We start from the raw sequence: 17,290 nt of genomic DNA on the forward strand, positions 1-17,290 counted from the left end.
GTAGCTTGTATTCTAAAGAGGAGAGACAGAAAACATAGTAATTACGTAAATTATTAGAAAGTGATAAATGCTACAGAGAAAGAAAGCAGGGGTACGAGGGATAGGGAGTGTGTGGTTGGGAAGCATGCTTGCACTTTTACATTCATCTAAGTATCTGGCTGGCTCCTATGGATATGAGTTTGTGACCCCTCTATTAGGATCGTAATATACGGTCTTGTGTAAGCTATACACTGGCCCTACAAAACTGTCTGCAACTTGAAAACAGGGAGTTTGTGCCTCATTCGTCTTTGGATTCCCAGAGTCAAGCAGTGTGATCACGTGTTCAGAGAACACGATGGAAAGCGAAAAGTTAGGGAGTCCCCCACAGAGCCATAGGTCCACCACCGATTTCCAGGAGAGTTATTCCAGCAGGGGTTGGGCGCGGAGGCTCCATCCATTTCCAGGGCAACGGGACTGTGACGCGAACGAAGCCACTGGTCCGCCCTCGAGGGACTAGGCTGCAACTTAGGAACGAATTAAATTAGCGAGAACTAGAGACTCCAAAGGCGGAAAATCCGGCAACACCACGGCCCTCCGGGTATCGCCGCACGCACAGCGGTTTCCGGGCCTCTAGGGTTGCCCAGTTCTAGGCGCGACAACTTCCGGCCCCGAAGGTCCCCTGCTCCGTGGCTTGCCGGGGTCCTAGCGATGGAAAGGTGGCCGCGGCGGCCGCCTGACCCCCCACGAAAGTCTGGGACAGGGCTGCTGCCTCTTCCTGAGAGGCGGAGGCGACAGGTGCGCTGAAAGAATCCCCGCGCCGGCGGGACCTCGTTCCGGGAGAGGAGTTAGGCCGAAGCGAGGGGGTGGAGTGCGAATCGGCAGCTGGCCTGTCAGGCGGGGGCTGGACAGTGGCGGTGGCGGAAGTGCGAGGACGCGGTCGGAGCGGAGCCGTCTAGTAAGCGGCAGCCGCGGGTCACCCAGCTCGGAGCAGCCGCCGAGCCTCGGCCAGACCACAGCGTTTAGGGCTCGGGCACCGGTGAGATGTCTCTGTTCACTGCAAACCCCTTCGAGCAAGACGTGGGTAAGTGCTGGGCCCGCGCACAGGACGCTGTTTGTCGTGCTAGAAAGTGGGCGGTGGCGACTCCGAGGACTGGAAAGCCAAGCAAAGGGAGAGAAGGGGGCGGCGCCGCTGCCTAGTCGCAGGGACGTTTCAGTGGGGCTACCTTGGCGCGTCGCTGGCAGTCTGGAGAGTACCTCTTACCTGAGATTGGACACCCTGAAAAAGAGGTTATTTCTCTTTGCCAATCGCAGGAATAGGGAAGAGCCTGTGGCTCGCAGGGGACTGGACTAATTAAGCAATTGCGGAGTTTATGATACAAACTTCCTGCTCCCTCTATAGTTGGTTCATTCCCGTTCCCGCCACCACTCACCCCCGGCTTTGAGATGGTGCAGCGGTGGACAGACCCAGCTGTCTGAGGCAGCACAACACTAGGGACCTCGACTTGCCTCTGTTCAATAGGAGAAACCCATTTCACCTCATATACAAACGCATCCAAGCTCTGATAGCATAGCTTTGGGATTTATTCACAATGCTTGGGACTGTTACTCTCTATCCATGGAAGGCGCAAGTGCTACGAGATGCTGTGTCTTAGGGTATGAAAAGGAAAACCCTAGAATGTCAAAACAGATCAGAACAACTACTATTTTATTTGTTGGAGTTGTAAGAGTTCTGCTGCTGTCTTTAGTGATTGTGGAATGAGAAAAACAGTAAAATAAACCGGCCACGTACACATTTCTGTAGTAGGAGTTAACAGAACCCTAGGTAGAGTTTTAGGACTTAGTGGAATGGAAAAACCCATGGCTGAAAATTGCCAGTCGCATAGAATACAGCACATCAAAGCGGTGAGCCACCTTTTCAGTTACATTTTTCTAATGATGAGTAGACTTAATAGAAAGTGCCCTATTTTGGTGTGTTATGTGATTCCAAAAACAGGTTCAAAAGTCAAATACAATGTATGTTAGAACCTTCTTCTATTCCTAGAGACCTAAAAAATTTATTATTATCTTTTGACCCTTATATAGTCTTCAAATATGTGTTTCCAGGGGCGCCTGGGTGGCTCAGTCGGTTAAGCGGCTGACTTCGGCTCAGGTCACGATCTCGCGGTCCGTGAGTTCGAGCCCCGCGTCGGGCTCTGTGCTGACCGCTCGGAGCCTGGAGCCTGTTTCAGATTCTGTGTCTCCCTCTCTCTGACCCTCCCCCATTCATGCTCTGTCTCTCTCTGTCTCAAAAATAAATAAACATTAAAAAAAAATTTTTAAAAATATGTATTTCCATAATTTCTTTCAGCTTTTTTCTTGGTGGATTAACACAGGTGACTGGCATAAATCTAGGAAGCATCAGGTCGAGGCTCACAGGCTCTGCTTTTAGGAACACCTAAGGACGTCTTCTGTTGTTCCAGTGAGACCTCTCCTTTTTATTGCTGATTTGAAGACTTTCGTTTTGTCTTAGTGAAATAAAACAAGTCAAAATAGAATAAGACAAATTATCTTCTGACTTGAAAATCTGTAGAACTCTTTCTTCAAGGGAAATCTTTCCCGGAAGCCTATTGTTTTCTGTTTGAAAACTGGTAGAAGTGGGCGGAGTTGCTCTGCCTGTTTTGCCTTCCTAACCCTTCCCCTCAGTGACTCTTGATGTCCCTGAATGTCTTAGTGGATCACAGTTTAATGCCACTGTAGTAAAAGAGGCCCTGCTGTGTAGAGATCATTTCATGGGCAGTGCTACCAACCAGAGCTTCAAGTCCTTGTTAGTTTAAGTATGATTGAAGTCACCGTCTGAAAGTCAGTTTGATAGTAAAAGCAAGTTTGATCAAGGCCCACCGGTAACTTCTGTTAGACAAATGAATGGAATTAGAAGAAAAAGTGGAATGAAATAGGAAGGAGTTTAAATTGCCCTTAACTCTGTATCACAGAAGAAAAGTTATATATCACATTTTTCAGAACTTAAATCTCTTTTATTTTTTTATTTTTTTTAAATTTTTTTTCAACGTTTTTTATTTATTTTTGGGACAGAGAGAGACAGAGCATGAACGGGGGAGGGGCAGAGAGAGAGAGGGAGACACAGAATCGGAAACAGGCTCCAGGCTCCGAGCCATCGGCCCAGAGCCTGACGCGGGGCTCGAACTCACGGACCGCGAGATCGTGACCTGGCTGAAGTCGGACGCTTAACCGACTGCGCCACCCAGGCGCCCCCTTAAATCTCTTTTAAATTTGAAATAGTTAAGTAATATAAGAAAGTTATTATTTAATTTAAAATGTCTACAGGAATATGTTGCTTTGCAGTGTCGTTGCCTTTTCACTTACCCTTTGTGATTCAGTCAGATTTTTTTGTCATTCTTTTGTTCATATTTATTTTCTTTGTCATTCTTTTGTTCACTTTTCATTCAGCACACAGGCATTGAGTGATTACTGTGTTTCAGATTTGTGTTAAGTTCTGGGGACACAAAAATCCCTGCCCTCAAGGAACTCTCAGTCTAATGGAGGATACATACACATATAAAAAGATAATTGTCATATAGTGTGATAAATACAGTGCTAGAAATACACAAGATGCTTTACATTCCTTTTTTCTTTAAAAGTCAACTTCCCTGAAGAGACAGCAAGGACTTTTCAGGCACATGCTTTCTCTGTAAAGGTGTTGACATTATTCTCTCTCTCCCCCACTCCTTTCCTGACAGCAATTCTGCCTGCAGAATTGTATATGGTCATTTTATAATTAAGGGTTTTTAGAGATGAAACTACATTCCTTTTGTAGGTGCAGTTTCACTGGAGGTTGAGAATTCTTTCTGACCTTATTCATGTGGGGAAGAAATTCTTTCCTCAGACCTTGAGAAAAAGCTGTAGTGGGTCAGAATGTCTACGAAGGCATTCATAAGTTGTTGATGGTAAATGACTTGTCAGATGGAAGCAGGCCAAAGCCTAGGAAGTAAGGATCTTTGGCAGGTTCCTATTTTTTTCTTGGAGTCAGATCCTATAAACCCTGAAGGGTATGTTAGCTGTCGTAGCATTAGAGATCTTTAAATATTTTATTGGATTTCTTCAAATCTGCATTTATTTTTTGTTCCATAAAATTCCTTTGAAGCTGGGCTGAAGTAAAACATACATCCACACACATGCCACCATCCTCGGTCACCCCCGAGGTGCGTAAGCGTTCTTGAGGTGGAGCCTGGTTGGGGCAGCCATTATGAGGGAATTCCAAGGGGAGAGTGAAACATGAGGGACAGAGCCACAGTAGGAGGATTGAGTGGTTAGTGTTAAAAAGGAAGATGTCATTTCCTTATATTTTGTACCAATTTTCTCAGTTTCCCTACATTGCTTCCCAAGTCAGGACGTCTGTTCTACCTCCACATCTGGTTCTTACTCGGACATCCTTTTTCTTGATACTCAAGCCAGACAACCTTTTTCTTTTTTTCTTTTTCTTTTCTTCCCTTTTTTTTTTTTTTTTTTTTTTTTTTTGCCATTCTTTGCCTTTGTACCATTTACTATTCAGTGATAGCCTTTTTCTTTTCTTTTTTTTATCTTTACTTTTGAGAGAGAGAGAGAAAGAGAGAGGGAGGGAGGGAGGGAGGGAGGGAGGGGCAGAGAGAGAGGGAGACACAGAATCCGAAGCAGGCTCCAGGCTCTGAGCTGTCAGCACAGAGCCTGACGCGGGGCTCAAACCCACGAACCATGAGATCATGACCTGAGCCGAAGTCAGAGACTTAACCGACTGAGCCACCCAGGCACCCCACCTTTTTCTTTTTTCAACAACCTTGGTATTGCCTCCCTTACAGATACACTAACTTGTGTCTCACAAAGCTGAGCTCAAATTCTACCTCTGTAAAATGCTTCTGACACAGTGCATTGAAGGGCGAACTTTCATCTTAAAAGTAGACTTTTTTAAGTGACATTTGAATGCACATATTGCTGTTTCTTTCATTTGTGTTAGACGAGCTTGACCATGAGGTAACTTGGGCTTTTGGTCATGGAATCTTCTCCAGTGAAGTTTTATAAGAAATGCTTATAGGGGCATCTGGCTGGCTCAGTGGGTGGAGCATGCAACTCTTTATCTGGGGGTCCTGAGTTCAAGCCCCAGGTTGGGCATAGAGCTTACTTTAAAAAAAAAAAAAAAAAAAAAAAAAAGAGGGTCGCCTGGGTGGGTCAGTCTGTTAAGCTTCCGACTTCACCTCAGGTCATGATCTCACAGTGTGTGATTTCGAGCCCAGCGTTGGGCTCCGTGCTGATAGCTCAGAGCCTGTAGCCTGCTTCAGATTTTGTGTCTCCCTCTCTCTGACCCTCCCCTGCTCACGCTCTGTCTCTCTCTCTCTCTCTCAAAAATAAACAAACATTAAAAAATTTAAAAAAAAAGTTTACATAAAAAATGGATAGTATTCCTATAATACAATTTACTTAATATGTTCAAATTTATAACATTTACATACTTATTAACATAGTTGCTTGAACACAATGAGGTTGCTGTGATCTTTGCAAAAACTTACAATTAAAAATTTTTTTGCTTATGGATGAGAATGGTAGCTTTAACAGCCAATTTCATTCTGTATTTTGCTTACAGCGTTAAGCTTTCAGATAGTTACAAATTTTAATTAATGTATTTTAACATAAAGTATAGGTTATGACCTAAAGTCCTTTTCCTATCAGCCAACTCTGTCCAGCCTAATATTTTATACACTTTTTTTTTAAGAAAAATTCCTGATAGAGTTTAATTTCTCTGGTGTATTTAGTAGCTACCTGATCCAATTCTTTTTCCTTCCTTCTCAGAGTTAAACACTCCAAAAAGATACAACTCTGTTTTATGATATAATATACATACAAATATACTGTATGTATTGTATTTGTTTGTAAACTTTGTAAAAAGTGTCATTCTTTGTTATTTGCATTTTGTGAATGCACCTCAGCATTTTTGTCGATTATTTCTGTTGACATTTATTGCTCTACTTCCATTAATTTTAATAGTTGTGTAATATTCCACTGTACAAATGTACCACATTATTTGTTCATTCTCCTATTAATGGACATGAAGTTTTTTCCATTTTTCCTATAGACAACAGTGCAGTAAAGGCTCTTACTCATGTTTTCTTGTTTACGTGAGTGAGAGATTGTCTAGGGATTGTGTCTTGAAGGGGAATGCCTTAATTAAAGTTTAGATAGTGAAAACTTGCAAAATATTAGTGTAGAACTGCCTTTCCAAGTGCTTGTGGGAGATTTTATTCCCACCTGCAGTGGTAGTGAAGTTCGTTCTTGTTCCACATCATTACGAACACTGGGTATTGCCATCTTTTTTAAAATTTATTCCCATTTGATGGGTGTGAAATAGGGTAGGCAGTGTTTTCATTTCATTTCAACTTCATTGTTAGTAAAGTTGAGCATCTTTTCATCTATTTCGTGGTTATTCTGTTTTCTATACATTATCTGCTTGTTACTTATTTTTCTGTTGGGTTATTTTTTCTTACTGAGTTTAGAGTTCCTTGTTCATTCTCTCCTAATCTTTTGTTGGTTATGTCATTTGCAGGTGTATATCTCAATTTGTTGTGTTTTATTTTCTGATGTCTTTTATTAAGAAAATCTAAGTTTAATTTTTAAAAAAAATTTTAATGTTTATTTATTATTGAGAGACAGAGAGAGACAGAGCATGAGAGGGGCAGAGAGAGAGGGAGACACAGAATCTGAAGCAGGCTCCAGGCTCTGAGCTGTCAGCACAGAGCCTGACATGGGGCTTGAACTCACAAACTATGAGATGATGACCTGAGCTGAAGTCGGACGCTTAACCAACTGAGCCACCCAGGTGCCCTGAAAATCTAAGTTTTAATTCAGTGATACTGTCTGATTTCATTTTTCTTGTTTTTTAAATTTATTGTTAATTTATTTTAATGTTTATTTATTTTTGAGAGAGAGAGACAGAAAGAGTGCAAATGAGGGAGGGGCAGAGACAGAGGGAGACACAGAATCTGAAACAGGTTCTAGGCTCTGAGCTGTCAGCACAGAGCCCCAAGTGGGACTTGAACCCATGGAACCGTGAGATCATGACCTGAGCCGAAGTTTGACACTAAGCCACCCAGGTGCCCTCATTTTTCTTATTTGAAGAAAGCCTTCTCAGGGCACCTGGCTGGCTCCGTGAGTTAAGCGTGGAACGTCAGCTTAGGTCATGATCTCACGGTTCGTGGGTTCGAGCCCTGCATTGGGCTCTGTGCTGACAGCGTGGAACCTGCTTCAGATCCTCTGTCTCCCTTTCTCTGCTTCTCCCCTGCTTGCTTTCTCTCTCTTTCTCCTTCTCTCTCAAAAATAAATAATAAACTTTAAAAAAAAAAAAAAAAAAGAAAAGAAAGCCTTCTGTACCCTGAGGTTATAAGGATCTTCTCATATTTTTTCTGAAAGTTTAGAGTTTTGATTTTCATAGTTAGGTCTTTAATCCACCTGGACTTGATCTTTGCATAGGATCTGAGGAGGAATTTGGATAATCAGTGTATAGTAGGCAACAATCAGTTTCTAATCACTACTTATTGCATTGTTTGTCCTTTCCCCATGACTTTGGAAACACTCTTTCCTTACAGTACATTTCCTTTTATGAAGTCTGTGTCTCTGCTTCCTGTCCTTCTACACTATTCTCTATCTATTCTGCACCAATACCACATTGAAATGCCAGTGGCCTTGGGCAAGTTCCTCTGTCTTAGCTGTTTTTGGCCTTTGTTCTTTCATTTGGGTTTATGATCAGAGTGGTGAAATCCTAAAAGGAAATTTCTTTTATGCTCTTAGAATTTAAGAGAAAAGGCATTATAATTTTTGTTTCATGTGAACTGATGATGTTGGTAATTAAAAATAGATGTTTTTATTCCTTACAATAATATTTAGTTCTAAGCTTACTTAGATTATAGTTTGAAAGTAAGGCAAGAGGGCAAGAGGATAATTTTTCTACAAGTGAATGAATATACAACATAATACCATAGAAGTGTTCTTAGGTGGATGTGTCTCGACGCCACTTTTTTTTTTGTTTAAATGAAAGAAACGTAAAGGTGTTTTGAGTGTTAAAAGAGTAGACCTTATTTATAGTGTGTAGTATAGAATATCAAAGTCTGGTTACTTGACAACTGATAATTCTGAGCATCTGTCCCCTAAATATCAAAATAAAACTTAAGGATATGTATTTTTTTTCAAATTTATTTTTTTCCTTCCTTGGTTGCCTTTATCCCCAGATCTAGCCTTTTCCCTCCTGACTCCTTTTGGTTTTTCACTTTGTCTTTTACAAAGTTTTTAAAAATGTTTTTACCTATAGTCTTCTTTCCTATTTCAGGTATCTGTCAATCAGCAATATTTGTCAATCCCCATTGGTGAGAATATTTCTAGAAACCTGAGACATTTTGATGTTGCTCCTCTTTTTCCCGTATCCTTTCCTTTTTAGGGCTGAGTTTCACATTGGCTTATTGGCACCTTCAGTTTTCTTTTGGAGTAATAAATTTTGCTCCCATCTTTTAGACCACCCTTAACGTTATTTTTTTTAATGGGCGTATATCTGCTGGTGTCTGAAGGATAAGCACCTCTCCTACAACACCCTGTGAAACACTTCTATTTCTTTACCATTGAGACTTGCTTGTATCAGCCATCACTGTTCCGTTCAAGGAGGATTTTCTTTAGTTTCCTCTGGTTAAGGAATGTTGAAAACTGAAGATCCCATGAAGTACTTACAGTTCTGACTGACTTTCAGTGCATCCTCAGAAGTTATATTTAATAGGTCTTTTATAAAAGTATGAAGAGAAATGAAAAATTGAAAATTTGTATTATGTGCAGTATCTCTATTTAATAGAATTTTTAAATGATAGTAATGATATAGGATGAAAAAAACTTGTTTGCTAGTGAAATTTTTATTGTATCTAAAAACTCTCAGACTCTGGTCAGTAAATATTCTTTTATGAAGCATTTATTAATTTTCACATGCAACATGATAATTGTAGTGGCTCAGAATTTAGTTCATTTGAACCAGAAGGGATTTTTTATTGTAATCTGACCAGCTTCTTTTGCTTTCATATGTCATGGGATGAATTATCTTAACATTCTTTTCTAAAAACTCTGCTTAAATCTAGCATAGACATGTTTTGGTTTTCCTAGTAGTGCTATGCCCTTGAGGGTGGAAGGGGAAGAACTTTTTTTTTTTTTTAACATTATTGCCTAATGAGGCTCTGTTGCTTTACTTGATAGTGAATAAATATTTATTTGTATTTAGTTTAGGGATTGAACCTAAGAAGGTCAGTGTGACACAGATCAGACATTGTCCTCTGAAAATCAGTGTTTTTTGTTTTTTTTTTTAATGTTTGTTTGTTTGTTTAGTTTTGAGAGAACACAAGCTGGGGAAAGGTAGAGAGGGGAGAGAGAGGATCCAAAGCAGGCTCTGTGCTAACAGCAGTGAGCCCGATGTGGGGCTTGAACTCAGGAACCGCGAGAGCATGATCTGAGCCAAAGTCAGACACTCAACTGACTGAGCCACCCAGGTGCCCCACATAACATAGTCAGTAGTCTGAAGTATGCCATTTATTTATTTTTAGCTCATATGACTTCAATTTCATGTCAGAAATTTGTAACTGGTGGTATACTTTAAGAATTTTAGCCATTCTAGTGTTATCTCACTATTGTATTAATATGCATTTATCTGATGACTATTGATGTTGGACACCTTTGAACATATGTATTTGAGGGGCACCTGGCTGGCTCAGTTGATGAAGCATACGATTGCTGATCTTGGAGTTGTGAGTTCAAGCCCCATGGTGAATGTAGAGCTTACTTAAAAAAATGAATGAATGAATAGCCTCTTTTTTGAAGTATCTGTTTAAGTGTTTCATCTACTTATCTTTTCACAACTCCTCTTTCAAGCATGGCAGCCATCTTAATTTCCATTTTACAAATAAGAACATGATTCAGATTTGTGTCTGAGCTGAGGTGACCTACCTAGAGACCTTAGGCTAGTAAGGTAGTTTCAGAGCTGGGTGTATAGAAGACAGGTCTTAAGTGTTTAATGGGTGATATGTGTACTTCACAGGTGCATACAGAGTATGCATGATGATTTCCTTAGTTTGCAGAGGTCATGTGATCCCCTGTCCAGTCTAACTGCTTTTGATTCTCCTCTGCTTATGACGTTTTGGCTACTTTGGAGACTCATTTTTCCTTTTTTCCAGCTTGCACATGAGGTTTCCTGATAGGTCAATTACAATTATGCTTACTACCTTTCTGTTTTCTTCTTTTTTCCCTAATGTAAGTGTGTTTGCGGAAATGAGCATGCCCATTTTGTGGAGTTGGGAGGTGGCGTGGGTCTCACCTGACAGGTTAGAGATGGGACCTTGGAAGTAATAGCCAGTCAGAAAGTGAACTTGCAGGAATATAAAGGTTGGTCTTAGGGGCGCCTGGGTGGCGCAGTCGGTTGGGCGTCCGACTTCAGCCAGGTCACGATCTCGCGGTCCGTGAGTTCGAGCCCCGCGTCAGGCTCTGGGCTGATGGCTCGGAGCCTGGAGCCTGTTTCCGATTCTGTGTCTCCCTCTCTCTCTGACCCTACCCTGTTCATGCTCTGTCTCTCTCTGTCCCAAAAATAAATTAAAAAAAAAAAAAAAAAAAAAAAAGTTGAAGGTTGGTCTTAGACCTTTTGCCTTTAAAAAAAAATTTTTTTTTTTTTTTAATGTTTCATTTGGTTTTGAGAGAGAGACAGAGTGTGAGTGGGGAAAGGGCAGAGAGAGAGGGAGACAAAGGATCCGAAGCAGGGTCCCGACTCAGCTGTCAGCCCAGAGCCCGATGCTGGGCTCGAACCGATGAGCTATGAAATCATGACCTGAGCCGAAGTCACATGCTTAACCAACTGAACCACACAGGCGCCCAGACCTTTTGCCTTTTTTAACAGATGGTTTGTAATATTAGAAGGCAGTAAAAGGTGATTTTGATGTGGTTTTCCCCCTCCCTAACTTCCTTACGTGCCTAACTCACCTAACTCTTCCTAGTCCCCCCCCAAAAATGTTAGTGGTAATACGTGAAATCAAAAGAGTGGCAGTCACTCTTCTAAGTATTCTACCAGAGCAAGAAGCTATAAATATATTGTATTATTAGATGATGTGGCTGTAGATTAGATGATACTGGATGATCCTTTCCTTATAAATAAGACTTGAATTTGTGTTTGTCCTATTCAGTATGTTTAAAATATTCGTATATAGGGAAACTGAAAATTAGCTTGTTGGGAAGAGTTACGTTAGCAGTTTTGAACAAAAATTGCACTCAAGAGGCAGTTTGTTTAATATTTACACTAGAGAGGATACTCTGAGCTAGACTTCCCAAATTGAAATCCCTGTTTTACTACTTAGTAGTTGTGTGCTCTTGTGTTACTTTTCTGTGTATGTTTCCTCATCTACAATATGGGGAATCCTTACTTTGTTGGATTGAAGTGTAACTGGTTTAGTATATGTAAAATGTTTTGAAGTTGTTACTTCTTAATTAAATTACCAGGGTGCCTAGGTGGCTCAGTGGGTTAAGTGGCCAACTTCAGCTCAGGTCATGATCTCACAGGCTGTGGGCTCGAGCCCTATGTCAGGTTCTATGCTGACAGCTTACAGCATGGAGCCTGCTTCTGATTCTCTCTCTCTCTCTCTCTCTCTCTCTCTCTCTCCCTCTCCCTTTCTCTCTCCCCCCCTCCCCTGCTTGTTCTCTGTCTCTCTTTCTCTCTCAAAAATAATAAACATTAAAAAAAATTATTACCTATCATTCAGCACTCAGAGTGGTAAGTAGGTTTTCATTTTAGAAGATAATGAATAGTGTATGTTTTTCAATGTTTATGTATTTTGAGAGAGAGCAAGTGAGCATGCTCACTCACATGCAAGTGGGGGAAGGGCAGAGAGAGGGATGGAGAGGGAGAGAGAATCCCCAGCAGGCTTCATGCTGTCAGAACAGAGCCTAATGTGGAGCCTGATGTCAGGCTCTATCTCAGGAACCATGAGATCATGACCTGAGCTGATACCACGAGTGGGATGCTTAACTGACGGAGTCACTCCCCATGAACAGTGTATTTTAAGGTAAAATTTATATTACTGCTTTCCCCAGAGTAAACTGAAGATTTACAGCAATGAAATATACCCAAACAAATCAAGACATTAAATGAGGAGTAAATGAGAAAATGTATGTTAAACCCAAGTATTGTAGAATGCTAAGTATGGGTATTATTGAAGTCAGAGAAAGAGGTGAAATATTTATAAACGTCAGGTTGAGGCTTTGGACATTTAAATATTTTTAGTCTAAATTTACACAAAAATTGTATGGTCTGGAAACTTAATAACAAGTATATATTGTTATTTTAATCATTAAACATGTATGATTTATTTTATTTTTTAAAGTTTATTTACTTATTTTGAGAGAGAGAGAGTGTGAGCAGAGAAGGGGCAGAGAGAGAGAGACGGGGGGGAGAGAGAATCCCAAGTAGCCTCTCAATACAGAGCCTGACTCAGGGCTCAACCTCACAAACCATGAGATCATGACCTGAGCTGAGATGGAGTCGGATGCTTAACTGAGCCACCCAGGTGCCCCATGATTTATTTACAAACTAGAAAGAATTGGCTCTACTATATTTTCAGTAATTATTTAGTTCATAATGAATTGGTCCAAAGAAAGAACATGTTTATATCTTTAGTAAAAGCTGTTGGCTGTGGTTTCCTGTTACAAACCAAAAATGAATTCTATTCATTTACTTTCCATTTTCCAGTTTATTTTTGCTATTGAAAAAAAGTTTTTTCCAGTTTTCTCCTATTCTCCTACTACTATTTTAAGGTATAAAAATAATTAGTCTTTTTCTTACTAATACATAAAAAACAAATTTTGCCTACCTTCTAAGCATTGCTTTAGTTATGTCCCAAGATACTGATATGTCATATCCTATTTATAACAATTTTTGTATTGCTTTGTTACAGTCTTAATTATTTATATGTCTCATTGTTAATTTCCATCTGGTTGGGTATTACATTTGGTCTAATAAAAAAGCATTGCATTTAGAGAATATATTATGTATATTGTCCTAGATTATTTCTAGGTTTTGATAGTTCATGCACATTTGAGGAAAGATTTAAACTTGGCTTTCTTTAATGTACAGGTAGGCCTCACTTTACATAGTTCCAATATGCATGAATCTAGTTATCATGTTTTAGTTAAGTAACATCAAACACCAACAATAAGCCTTGTAATACTCTGAGCATAGAACCTAGCCAAGGCTACATAGATTTTAACTGTACAACTATGAACTAATAATGGGTGTTTTAAACTACTAATTTGCAGTAATTGGTTACATAGCAAGTTTTAAAAAATCAATATATGGAGACTGTTCAGTTAAGAAAAATTTTTTTATTCTTCAAATTTGATAACTGCTATTGATTTTTCTTCACATTCACTGTTTCTGTGGTCTCCATTCTGCTTTTAAGCCCATCTGGTGAATTTTTTGGTTGATATTGTACCCTTTAGTTCTACAAATTCAATTTTATAGTTTCCTTTTCCCTGCTGAGCACTCACCAGCCTTTGGCTTAAGTTCTTGGTAACACCTGCTTTAAAGTACTTTTTTCTTTTGCTATTTCTGATATTTCAGTTATGTTATTATCTCTTTTTATTGATTACTTTTATCTTGATTATGGGATACTTTCTCGTATACTGGTAATTTTTTATATTATGCTGTTCACTATGATTATTCTTTGCAAGGAGGCTAGGTTGTCTTCCTTTAAAGAGTCTTGAGTTTTTTCTGTCAGGTAATTATGTTATTAGAGGATCGTTTTGGTTTTCTTTGTGTGACAGGTCTGTTTTGATATTGAATTAAATTATAGGGGGGCTTTATTCTCTTTTGGTGTTTCAGCTGAATGCCTGAAATGTTCTCTGTACTCTAGTTGGGTGGAGTATTAGTCTGCTTGGGCTGCCATAACAAATTACCTTAGACTAGGTGAATTGAACAACAAATTTATTTTCTTACAGTTCTGGAAATTGGGAAGTCCAAGAGCAAGGTCCCAGCAGGGTTGGTGTCTGGTGAGGTGTCTCTGCCCTTGGGTTGCAGATGGCTACCTTTTCATTGTGTGCTTGCATGACCTCTTCTTGGCGCATGTATGGAGAGAGAGAGAGATAGTGAGCTCTGTGTTCTCTTCTTATTAGGATACTAATCCTATTGGATCAAGATCCCATCCTTATGACCTCATTTAACCTTTAGAGGTTTATTCTCCAAATACAGCAACACTGTGGGTTAGGGCTTCAATATCTGAATTTTGTGGGAACACAAACAAGAACTGCAAAGACTCCCTGCACTGCACAGCCTTTCAGCCCCATAGTTGGTAATCTCTGCTAGACTTCTTAGAGACTCAAGTAGCCTAGCCCTTGACCGAGGACCCATGGTAAGTCCCTGTGCTCAGAAATTTGGTCTGTTGCTCTACTTGGGCTAGTTCTCCTTGTGTTGGGACAGGAAAGTGTTCCCAGGCAAAAACTAGGAACATTATGGGGCTTACTTCACATTTCCCTTCCCTCAAAAGATCTCAGACCTGCACTGCCTGTTATTCATTTCCTGAACACAATTGCATTATATATTGTGGCCTGTTTTGTTCTTGTTTTTGGTAGAATAGCAAATCTGATAGCGGACACTCTGCCATGGTTGGAGGCAGACCAGTCGTGAGTTTTTATTTGCAAACATAGTAGGAGGAACCTTATAAATCTCTTCTGAGCATTTTTCTTTTATATAGTTAAATTTTAAAAATTACTGGTAGAGCCTATTTCATTAAAAGTTTTCTGGGTAGACTTGAATTCTTTTTAAAGTTTTATGCTAAACACAATGCACTGTGTAGAGGGGGCGCCTTTTTGTTCTTTATAGGTATTGATGGACGGAATATGATATTGTTAGAATCTTTCTAAAATATTTCAGGATATTTGAGGCTTTCTATATACAATAATCAAAACCTGGTGATGAAACATTATGACTTACACCCACCAAACCCTGGAAATTTAGAATTTAGGCCGCAGGAGGGCTTTTTAAACTCTCTCCCACTCTATGCATTTGACACAGGATAATGTGAAGTATGCCCCCAACACTGGGCAAAGTGACAGTGCTATAAAAGAATGGTTCCTTAATTATAATATTTAAAATTTTTTCCAAGAGTTTAAAATGCTCCTAAGTACATAATTTGACTGTTACTTAGTTCACTTGAAAAATGAAATCCTTTTTGGCAGACCATTATAAAGTCTTCAGATTTTATACTTTTTTAAAAGAGTGAGCCCTGTATTTGTAGACCATAAACTATGCTGGATAGAGTATTCAAATCAGGATTTTTCCATTTTCTATAAAAATTAAATAAAATAAAAAACACTGTTTAGATATACTTAAAATTGTTGGAATGGTTTCTGGTAGGTATTAAATAGATTTCACATTTAATTGTGTATCACAGGACTGAAATTGAAAAAATAATCATTAAAAGTCGAGTAATCAATAATGGGTAGGTTATTAGATGGTCTCAAATCAGATTCAATTCTTTGTATGCATATGTGTACTGACAAAATTTGGTAAATGATGATGCTTGGCTTCTCATATCAAAGAGGAAATGATAGATTCTTAGATGTTAGAACTACTGACAAATAATTAGTAAAAATATTTTTCTATCCCTGCTTCTTTCCATGTACCAGATGAAATTCCAGAGAGACTAAAGATTTACCTATTAACGAGAAATAATACATATATAAAAGAGAATATAGCTGAATGTCGAATCATCAGGTAGTTCTAAGCACTGTATCAAATAATAGTATAAAAAGGAGTGTTAGATCTGTACAGCAAAAACAAAACCCTGTCATAAGCAAAGAGAAGGATGAGCATGAGACTGGCAAGTCATGTATAATAAATGTGATTTGCTTTCCAGACTCCATTGAAGTCACCTGTATATCACAGCACAGGAAGCCCTTTGCCTCCTTCTTGAGACAGTCCCTTCCCTACTTACCTTGGGTTTTGGTTAAGACTCCCAAAAAGGTATTGTCATTCCTCTTTAGTAAACAAGCAGAGAACTGGAACCTCATAAGCCCACTAGTGCTATTGCCTTTTATTGCCACATGGTGTTGCTAGTGAAGTTTGATCCTGTATAGCCCCTTTGGAGGTTTGCTCAGCAAACTAGCTGGCCAGAAGCTCTTGCTAGTCCAAAACTTTGTGCACACTTTAGAAAGACCACATTGGGCATCATTGTACCCACAGTAATAGGATATGGAGGAGCAACCAGCATCATTCAATTTATTTATCAAACCAGAATTTACTGAGTAGCTACTGTGTGCTTCAGACTGTTCCATGGACTAGAAATAATAGTGAATAAAACAAAAATTCCTGCCATCATGGAGCTTACCTTCATTATTGGGGTTGAGGAGAGGAAGAGAGGTCGGGTGGAGACATATGAAAGACAAAGTATGCTGAAGGGCCTCTGTGTGAAATCCTGACCACTGTTAATTATCTTATATTTCTTCTCTGTGGGGCATCAGTATGAGTGATACCAGTGAGTATAAGAGAGGCTGAGTACGTGGTGGATTTAAAATCACGGTGTATTGGGACGCCTGGGGGGGTTCAGTCTGTTGAGCGTCCAACTCTTGATTTTGGCTCAGGTCATGATCTCATGTTTTGTGAGATCAAGCCCCACATTGGGCTCCACACTTGGGTTTCTTTCTCTTCCTCTCTCTCTTCCCCTCCCTACTCATGAGCCCATGTGCACATGCTCTCTCTTTCAAAATAAATACATAAACTTAAAAAAATAGTAAAAAACAATGCACTTAAGGCAGAGAAAGCATTTTAAAAAAATCAATGTGTTGATTGTATAGGTATTTTATGGCCACTCTGTATATATGGTACATCACACTGTTACTTAAAAATATTGTTATAGGTGTATAATTATGAACATAGGTGTTTATATAAGTAGAAATGCAAGTTAGCAAATAATACATTTAATATGATCACAAGTATTAGTGAGGAATACTTTTTCTCTACCTCTGAGGTTTCCTTCCTGAGAAGGGAATTCCGTTAGTGTTCACCCTGAGTCTGCTCTGGCTCCCTTAGTCATTTCAACCTTGATGTAATGACTTATCTGATTGGTAAATTTGAGACTAGTTGGCCCAGTGGATGCACTTCATTGATGTGTCAGAGCTAGCGAGTCTTTCCACAGCCATCGAGTGATTTGTCATCTCCTCCATGGAATAAGTTGTGCATAGGCTTATCCTGCAGGGAGCAGTCTGTGCCTGTTTAGTGCTAAGACATGCTCTCCTC

General features: G+C 39.6%; 1 protein-coding gene across 3 annotated transcripts in view; it reads left to right on the plus strand.

The window, feature by feature from the left end:
• Window positions 1-300: 300 nt before the first annotated feature.
• The window catches only part of STAM2 (signal transducing adaptor molecule 2), a 51,809-nt gene continuing 34,819 nt past the window's right edge, over window positions 301-17,290 (plus strand). For 2 of the 3 annotated variants that reach the window (XM_058715269.1, XM_058715267.1), the window contains exon 1: window positions 302-1,060. Coding sequence is in view for 2 of the 3 variants with exons in the window: in XM_058715267.1 (XP_058571250.1) it covers window positions 1,021-1,060 (40 nt within the window). In the remaining variant the exon portion in view is untranslated. Of the gene's footprint in view, window positions 1,061-17,290 lie in introns of all 3 variants that reach the window. The other variant, XM_058715268.1, reaches the window with a different exon arrangement.

This window comes from Neofelis nebulosa, chromosome 2, assembly GCF_028018385.1.
Source record: "Neofelis nebulosa isolate mNeoNeb1 chromosome 2, mNeoNeb1.pri, whole genome shotgun sequence".
In the NCBI taxonomy this organism is placed as follows: Eukaryota; Metazoa; Chordata; class Mammalia; order Carnivora; family Felidae; genus Neofelis; species Neofelis nebulosa.